This window comes from Lycium barbarum, chromosome 4, assembly GCF_019175385.1.
Source record: "Lycium barbarum isolate Lr01 chromosome 4, ASM1917538v2, whole genome shotgun sequence".
In the NCBI taxonomy this organism is placed as follows: domain Eukaryota; kingdom Viridiplantae; phylum Streptophyta; class Magnoliopsida; order Solanales; family Solanaceae; genus Lycium; species Lycium barbarum.
The window spans coordinates 112,601,550-112,611,315 of record NC_083340.1 but is presented as its reverse complement, the minus strand read 5'-3'; the positions used below and the strand labels follow the sequence as shown (position 1 = coordinate 112,611,315).

Here is a 9,766-nt window from a genome sequence, read left to right as displayed (position 1 = left end):
GAATTCTATATCGTATATGTAGCAAAGAAAGCCGTCAAAGGACAGGCTTTGGCTGATTTACTAGCCGCAAGCCCGGTGGATAAAGAACTTGAACCGCTTCGTACCCATTTCCTAGACGAAAGGGTGTTGGCCATAGAAGAAGGAGCAGCAGAATTATATACTGGCTGGAAATTGTTCTTTGATGGAGCAGTGAATTACAAAGGTTACGGAATCGGAGCGGTCCTGATATAAAAAATAGGCAACACTACCCCATGGCCGCCAAGGTCAAATTTCACTGTACTAACAACATGGCCGAATATGAAGCCTGCATACTCGGCCTCAGAATGGCTAGACATGGACATCAAGGAATTATTGGTCATTGGAGATTCTGACTTGTTGATTCATCAAGTACAAGGCGAGTGGGCCATTAAAAGTGATAAGATCTTACCATATGTGAACTTGGAACAGAGATTGTGCAAGAAGTTCATAAAGATCTAGTTTCGACATACACCAAGAGCTCAGAATGATTTTGTTGATGCACTAGCCACCATAGCGTCAATGATCTAGCATCCTGGAAGCAGTCACATCGATCCGCTAAGGATAATTCTGAAAGAAGAACATGTCCACTGTTGCCATGCGGAAGCTGAGCCAGATGGCAAGCCGTGGTACAGCGACATCAAAATGTATTTGGAAGGACGAGGATACCCCAAAGGCATCACAAACGGACAGAAGAAGACCATCTGAAGAATGGCAAACGGTTTCTTCCTAAACAAATAAGTGCGATACAAACAGGCGCCAGATTTGGGTCTGATCAGATGTATAAACGTCAGCGAAGCCACCAAACTTCTAGAGGAAGTACATGTGGGAACATGTGGATCCCACATAAAAGTATTCATGCTAGCAAAGAAGATTCTACGAGCTAGATATTATTGGATGACGATGGAGAGTGATTGTTGTAAGTATGTGCAAATGTGCCATTAATGCCAGATCCATGGAGATCTGATCAAAGTCCCTCCAAGTGAGCTTAATGCTATGAGCTCACCATGGCCTTTCATCGCTTGGGGCATGGATGTTATTGGACCCATTGAACCCGCAGCCTCAAATGGCCACCGGTTCATTTTGGTTGCCATTGGCGTTTTCACCAAATGGGTGGAAGCAACGTCCCACAAATCAGTAACAAAGAAAGTAGTGGCAGACTTTGTGCGAAACCACATCATATGAAGATTCGGTGTACCTGAGTCCATCATAACAGAACATAGAGTGAACCTGAATAGCCACCTGATGAAGGATAGCTATGAGCAATTCAAGATCACCCACCGAAATTCGACAGCTTATCGGCCGCAAATGAACGGAGCCGTAGAAGCAGCTAACAAGAATATCAAGAGGATATTGAGGAAAATGACTTATAATCATAAGGGTTGGCACGAACAGTTGCCCTACATCTTACTGGGATACCATAATACGGCCAGGACCTCAACAGGAGCAACCCCATACCTGCTGGTCTATGGAACTGAAGCGGTCATACCCGTTGAAGTTCAGATACCTTTCTGAGAATCATTCAGGAAACGAAATTGGACAATACCGAATGGGTTCGAGCTCGTTATGATTAGTTTTGATTGTTGATAAAAGATTAGTTATTGTCTATCATGGTCAATTATACAGGCAAAGAATGGCAAGAGCTATCAACAAACGAATCAGAACCTGACTTTTTCAGATCGGACAGCTGGTGCTCAAGAGGATTTTTCCACACCAAGATGAATATAAGGGGAAGTTTTCTCCCAACTGGCAAGGGCCTTACGTAATCCGCAAAGTACTCTCCGGAGAAGCGGTAGTATTGGCAGAAATGGACGTTCAATAGTGGCCGAAGCCGATTAACTCAGATGCAATCAAACGGTACTATGCGTGAGGAAGGAGCTTTATTTTGTAATAGAACTCTTCACTTGTAAACATTATTTCCATTTTCTTGTATTAGTTATTTCCTTTTGCTTGTAATTGTTTTGTAATAGATAAGCTAAAACAAAACACCTTTTGTAACATGAACTACGCAATGACCTGATTTCCCCACGGTGGGATACGTAGGCAGTCCAATTGGGACCTGGTCGCTTTATTAGTAAAAACCAAAACTCCATCATTTTTGTTTCTGAACTATGTTCGACCAGAATTCCTATTGCGACAGGATACGTAGGCACTCCTCGAGCTAGGTCGCATCAAAGAAAAACCAAGAAAACCCCCAGGGAGCCTCAAAGATAGGATTTCACAAAGGAACAGAGACTGTTGCATGTCCAACTAGGGTAAAAATTTTTAGAGGATCTCAAAAATTCACGCTGACAAGCCACCATAGGATATTCAGCTAACCCAAAACTCTACGCTGGGGCAGAAAGTTTGAGAAGATCTCAAAATTTCCCAAAAATTCAGCATAGGCATTTGATGGATCAAGATTTAAACTTGGGTAGATGTTTGAGAAGAGGTATCAAAAATTCCACGTAAGAAAACAAAAGCAGCCATGACAGAAGAGGACTACCTCATTCAAAACGCATGTCATGACAGCTTAAATATCGTCATATTTTTTCAAATATATATATCTTGGTAGTAACATTACAAAAAATCATTTCTCTGCATAATGAAAATAGATTTATCTTTCGAATACTGGTGCCAAAGGGGTTCGGGGCCAGAAAGCCGAAGATGTGACAGCGCCGGAAAGACAGATCAACTTAAAATAGGAAAAAGGAACACATTTCTGGTGTAGGTCCCCAGGACATGGAATGTGATCTTTTCTATCTTTGATCCATGTGCAGGAAACGCTCAGCTAAAGAAGGTCCAGACCACTGTGAGATCCGGCATCCGGAGCATATGTCTAACCACGAGGGCTATGAAAGGTTTTGAATGCCAAAAGGGCAAATATCAAGCCATGAAGGCTATGAAAGTTTTTGAATGCCAAAAGGGCAAATATCTAGCCAGGAGGGCTATGAAAGGTTTTGAGTGCCAAAGGGGCAAAATATTAAGCCACAATGGCTACAAAGTGATTCAAAGCTGCTACGAAGGCAAATGTTTGGCCAGAAGGGTAATAGTAAACGATACGGCATATCCAACCAAGGGGGTCACAGCCGAAACAAAGGACGAAAGAAAGACGATTTAGCCAAAGGGGCTATATCTGTCATTTACATCATTCATACAAACTGCCGAGAGGGTCATTGCACGTATATTTTCCTGCTGACGAGAGGGCCATTCATACAAACTGACGAGAGGGCCATTGCACGTTTATTTTCCTACTGTCAAGAAGCCCATTCATACAAAATGCCGAGAGGGCCATTGCACGTTTGTTTTCCTGCTTCCGAGAGGGTCATTCATACAAACTGCCAAGAGGGCCATTGCACGTTTATTTTCCTACTGCCAAGAGGGCCATTCATACAAACACGCCAAGAAGGCCATTTATTGCCAAGAGGGCCATTTATACAAACATGCCGAGAGGGTCATTCATACAAATAGGCCGAGAAGGCCATTTATTTTAATTGCCAAGAGGGACATTTATTTCAATCATCAAGACAGTCATTCATACAAACATGCCGGGAGGGCATTTGTTTCCAAGAAGGCCATGCATATAAATTATGGGATATGACAAGATAGCAAAGCGATGTAAAACTAGTCATGAGACAACAGTGTTCGCCCTCGAAAGGATAAAAGCAATGGAAAACCGGTCAGGAGACCGCAGTGTTCGCTAAAAGGGCAAGACAATGTAAATCTAGTCACGAGACCGCAATATTCGTCACCCAAAAAATCAGCGTTACTCAGCAGATTGGTAGCCGCCAAAGAGCAGGCAAAATTTAATCAAATCCATACAGATTGCGGAGCAACCGTGGAACTTTTTCTTACGCAACCGGTCGAGATAAGGTGCCCATGAGAGTCAAGCTCTCCGGCCAGGACTTGGAGGATGACCCCTTACTATACTCATCCACACAGGATTGTTTATTGCTTATATGCTTTGTTTGTTTTATTATTCCGCAGCCGGTCGGACACACACCGGAACACATGAAGGCATTCCCACATAAGGGATACCTTTTTCCTCTGATTGACTCGAACTAAAAGGTGACTTGATTCCCAAGTAGGGCTGGGCATAAATACCGAAAACCGAAAAACCGAACCGAACCGAACCGAACCGAAACTTCAACAAACCGAACCGAACCGAACTAGTTTGGTTCGGTGTTTGGTGTCCACCTTCAAAAAACCGAAACCGAAATAGCCGAACAGAAGTTTGATAAAACCGAACCGAAAAACCGAACACACGCCGAAATTTAATACATTATCCAAAAAAATGAAAATAGTCCAGACCCATTAAGTTTAAAGCCGAAAAAAACCCAATTGTAACAAGCCCTCTTTTGCATTTGTATCCCTAATTTTCTACTTCAGTTGAGAAAATCAAATATGTTAAGGAAGGCAACTAGGATGTGTCTTTAGGATTAATGTATGTCCTTTATGTGTTTTCTTAATTATACTTACGGTATGTATATAACACCTAGTAATCCTATATCATGGTTATAGTTTTCTATTCTTCTATATCCTGTTTGTTTGATTTTGATTTCAATTTATCAGTTTTATGTTTTATTGCTTTTGAGAATATGAATTAGTGTCAAGGGAATCGCTTCTAATATCATATCAAAAAAACCGAATTGAAAAAACCGAAACCGAACCGAACCGAACTTTAAAAAACCGAAACCGAAAGAACCGAACCGAACTTGTTTGGTTCGGTGTTCGGTATCCACCTTCAAAAAACCGAACCCGAAATAGCCAAACCGAAGTTTGATAAAACCGAACCGAAAAACCGAACGCCCACCCCTATTCCCAAGAACAGGGATATGTAGGCAGATTTAATGCCAAAAATTCAGACACACGCTCACCAATCACACCGGAGTTTCCAGCTTGACAACCGGAATATTTGAGGATTTACCATAATTTGCATTTTGAAGTCATAGTCATGTTGAACTACAAATGGCCTGAATTCTCATAAAACCTGAGATATGTAGGAAACCCAACAACTAGGGTTCAGCCATATATTTTGAAAATGAGGGGTAACATGACTAGGGTCAGTCAAAAATCAGGGTTAGTCAAATTACGTTGCTCGGGAATGATCCCGCCATTCCCGAACACCGAAGGGCAGTTGTTGACACCTAATTTTTGACCTCCTATGATTTATTTTAATCGCTCAAAGAACTTCAATATTAAATGGAGTAATATAAGTTCTTTTTTTAGAAAAGTCAGAATGCTTTTGTAAACTATGCAGATAATGTTTTACCCGTGGTGTTTGGTAAAATAATTTCTACAGTAAACCATTTGAAAAATATTTTTTACAACAATTGATGATGCATTTACTAAATCTCAACCAGAAAATAGTTATTTATTTGTCGAAATTATCAGAAATTAATCAGCAAATAATTAACCCATTTTAATTCAGGAAAATTGACTAATTAAAGTAAATAATCATTTTCTATCCCTCATTTTAAACTTTTGCATAATTAATTTATGTGGACAATTATCAAATTAACTATAATTAATTGTGGTTATATTTGTAGCTTGCTTATTATATATTTAATTATGACTGTGATTGAAATAATCAATCAATTAGTCAAATAGGGCTATAATTGGAATAACAAAATTATTGTTTAATTCAATTAAGGTCCTACTTTTCCTTTTGGAAAAAACAGCCATGTTTTAGAATACTTGGTTTTAATTAATTTGTTTTAGTAATCAATCTTTTTACCTTTTCATTTATTTGCGTTTTAAAAGAAAAAAACATATACGTTCTTTCTTATCATTAGCCTGTCATGAGTGTGTGTGCGTGTATATATATATATATATATATATATATATATATATATATATATATATATATTGGTTGGGCTGCCCTTTTTTTATGGACCGAGTCCAACCCAATAGGGCCAGACGCGGCCCAAACGGTATAATACTTAGTCCCTCCGCTTCACACAAATAGACCCCTAAGGGGTTATTTGTATTTTTCTAAGGTTTATCCGGAAACCCTAGCTGCCAAGGGGTGATGCCCTTCTCTCCTACGTCACCATCGCCATTTGTGGTAAATTTTCATGCGAGTGTGTTCTTGTCATTCTTGGTATGGCTAGAACGGGTAAAGCATTAATTGCTTCCACCTGTTTTTGCCTAACACGACCCCAAACACGGTGTTACCCCTCCACGTTTCACCTTTACATCCTTTAACGGTAACATCCTGCAAAGCTTTAATTGTTTTTGTTGTTCTCCGATTTTGAATACTCAATTTTTATTGGTTTATGAAGAACCCCACAGATTGATCAATTTCAAAGCAGATCTGACCCTTTGTTTTTGTTTTTAGGCTAATCCTGACCCTACAATTCCGTTGTGAGGAGGAAATCCCACCTATGGGAAGTTATCCCACCTCGTGAGTTCAAGGGTTTTTGAAGTTTTTGGGATTCCTATTTAAAGGATTCTGTTTTTCGTTGTTGAACAAGTTTGGAGATTAGAAAAAAAAAAGGATACTCATTAACACTCGAAATACCTAAGTTTTGGCATCTTTGCTTTCAAAACTTTAAGAACTCGAGTGAGTTTAAAACTTTAAGACTTATTATTTCTACTTTGTGGCGTGAGTTTGAGCTTTTTTCTTGGGGGGGGGGGGGGGGGGGGGACGTTTTATCCTTCCAAGTCTGAATCTCGACAAGAGGCTGGTACAAGAGGTAATCCTTTGCTCCTTTTTTTTTTTTTTTTTTTTTTTGCATTCCTATAATATGTTTAGCTTATAGTGATAGTTTTTAGTAGTAATGTGTAGTTTTTCCTGTCTCTTTGTTTAGTCTAACTTCATCATGATTAGTTGCAGTAATTAGCTTCCTAATTTGCTTATCTACTTTGCTTAATCTATCATTTCCAGTCCTTGAAAGTTTGTTCATCCATCCTTGTTTGGATTATCATATTAGAACTCAGCTAATTAATCCCTTGTTTGGTTTAAGCCTACCATGTGTGGTTTATGATGGTTAAGTTTTCATTTGGTTCAGTTGCTATGATGTTTTAAACTCTTGTCAACTTGGTTGAATATTGTGGGCTTGTCTAGCCTTTATAGTTGTCCTAAGAAAGTTTAGCCACTAAGTGTTAATGTACTTGTATGAAATAGACTTAAAGATTAAAAAACGAGCATGTGTGATCCTGTGAACTTGCCTAATGACCCTACATGACCGAACAATGTGTGCAACATGACATTAAGGGTTTAATCTAGTTTTAAATAGAAGGAGATAGCTTGATATTCTTAAAAGTGTTGATGTGCAACTTGGTTGTGACAATAGGCTTACTGATTTATTGATAATGTGAAGTATGGGCATCCTGATACAACTAAAAAGAAAGAAAGGGAAAATGAGCTCACATGATTAGTTTAAGGTTGCAAACATCGGCTAGGAAGTCAATTTTTTTTTTTTACTGTATACAGGTTGGTTGTTACAAGAACCTTGGTGAGTCTATGTACCCATAACACGAGTTAAAATTGTACATGGCCATTGTAATGTTTCTACCTTTCCACTTGTTGATAGTTTGTTGTCCTGGGATCCTTAGTTCTTTAGTAAATGAATGTGTCTTGTATGAATCATCCTTGAGAAAAGAATGACATGTTTAAAGAGTCTTAAGGTGATTGTATGTTATGAGTTATGGGGTCCATCTCAGGTTCCATCCAAGGGTGGAAAAAGGTATCTTCTTACTTTCATTGATGATTTTTCATGCAAGGTTTGGGTATACTTCTGAAAGGCTAAAAGTGATGTCTTTGAGAATTTCAAAAACTGGAAGATATTAATTGAAAATCAGTGTGACAGAAAGATTAAATGTCTTCAAACAAATAATGGCTTGGAGTTTTGCAATGAAGAGTTTGACAATTTCTGCAAGATTCATGGTGTATTGAGATATAGAACTGTTAGGCATACACCACAACAAAATAGAGTAGCTGAAAGGATGAACCACACTCTTCTTGAGAAAGCACGATGTATGCTCTCTAATGCCAAGGTGCCTAAGGAGTTCTGGGTGGAAGTAGTAAATACTGCTTGTTATGTTGTTAATCATTCTTCAGCGTCGGCAATTGACTTCAAAACTCCAAATGAGGTATGGTCAGGTAAACCGTCTGATTGTGCGTAATTAATCTTTAGATGTCCCGCATATTATCATGTAAGTGATGGAAAATTAGAACCTAGAGCTCGAAAGGTTTATTTATGGGATATGCTGAAGGGGGTAAAAGGATATAGAATATAGGGTTTAGATCCTCTTAAGTTTGTAATCAGTATAGATGTTACTTTTGATAAGGCCTCTATGCTTGATCCTGGAAAGACTTCTATTGAGTTTACAGGACAGAAAGTTCTTACAACAGAAACGGCGGAGGAAAATATGAAACTTACCGAACAAAAGGATCAAGTGACTCAGGTGGAGTCAGATAATGAAAAAGCTCACACAGTAGTACCTGAAGGTGAACCATACAGTATAGCTACTGGAAGGGACAAACGAACTTCGAAGCTTAATCTAAAATATTACCCTCAGCCTTCACAAGCTAATCTTGTGGCCTATGCATTAGCTACTGCCGAGGAGGAAATAAAGGATCTAGAACTCTTAAGTTATACAAAAGCTACTATGTGTGGTGAAGATGATCAATGGAGTTTAGCCATGACTGAAGAGATGTAGTCTCTGCAAAAGAACCAGACATGGGATTTGGTGAGTCTACCAAAGGGGAAGAGAACTGTTGGTTGCAAATGGGTCTTCAGAAAAAAGGATAGCATTCCGGGTGTAGAAGATACTAGATACAAAGCGAGATTGGTTGCTAAGGGATTTTGTCAGAAGGAGGGAATCGACTACAATGAGATTTTCTCACCAGTCGTGAAGCATAGCTCAGTTCGTTTGTTTCTAGCTTTGGCTGCCTATTATGACTTGAAGCTTCATCAGCTTGATGTCAAGACTGTATTCTTACATGGTGAACTTGAAGAGGTGATCTTCATGAATCAGCCCGAGGGTTTCCTTATTGAAGGAAAAGAAGACCAAGTTTGTCAATTGAATAAATCTCTGTATGGTTTGAAACAGTCACCACGATAGTGGTACAAAAGTTTGATACGTTCATGATTATTAAAGATTTCTGGAGAAATGCATTTAATAGCTGCGTGTATCATATGACGGTATCTGGTAATTCAAATAATTATTTACTGTTATATGTTGATGATATGCTTATTGTTGCTAAGAGCGTGACAGAGATAAATGATTTGAAGAAACTGCTAAGTAAGGAGTTTGACATGAAAGATTTAGGTGAAGCTAAGAAAATCCTTGGAATGGAGATTCACGGGAAGAACGATGAGGTACATCTTTCACAGAAGAAGTATATTGAGAAGTTACTCCAGAGGTTTGGCATGGATATATGTAGACCCATTACTTTACCGTTAGCACAACATTTTAGACTTTCTTCTTTGATGGCACCGCAATCAAAGGAAAAGGTGGAGTATATATTAAAAGTTCCTTATTTTGGGTGCAGTTGGTAGCATTATGTATGCTATGGTTTGCACTCGGCCTGATATTGCTAAAGCAGTGAGTGTGGTAAGACGATTCATGTTTAATCCAGGTAAGACACATTGGGAAGAAATTAAGTGGATATTGAGATATCTTAAAGGTTCTTCGAATGTTGGTCTAACTTTTTGTAGGATGAGAAATGAAGGCTTCTTGGTCCTTGGTTATGTGGATTCTGATTTTGCAGGTGATCTTGATAGAAGGAGATCAACAACGGGCTATATCTTTACTCTTGCAG

The 9,766-nt window shown here is 38.9% G+C and overlaps 1 protein-coding gene across 1 annotated transcript; it reads left to right on the top strand.

The window, feature by feature from the left end:
- Positions 1–598: 598 nt before the first annotated feature.
- LOC132637677 (uncharacterized) lies at positions 599–9,066 on the top strand. Its single transcript, XM_060354732.1, has 7 exons — positions 599–736; positions 967–1,139; positions 2,775–2,855; positions 7,433–7,454; positions 7,744–8,101; positions 8,273–8,657; positions 8,742–9,066. Exons 1-7 carry the CDS (start codon positions 599–601, stop codon positions 9,064–9,066), a joined length of 1,482 nt encoding a protein of 493 aa, XP_060210715.1.
- The last annotated feature ends 700 nt before the right edge of the window (positions 9,067–9,766 follow it).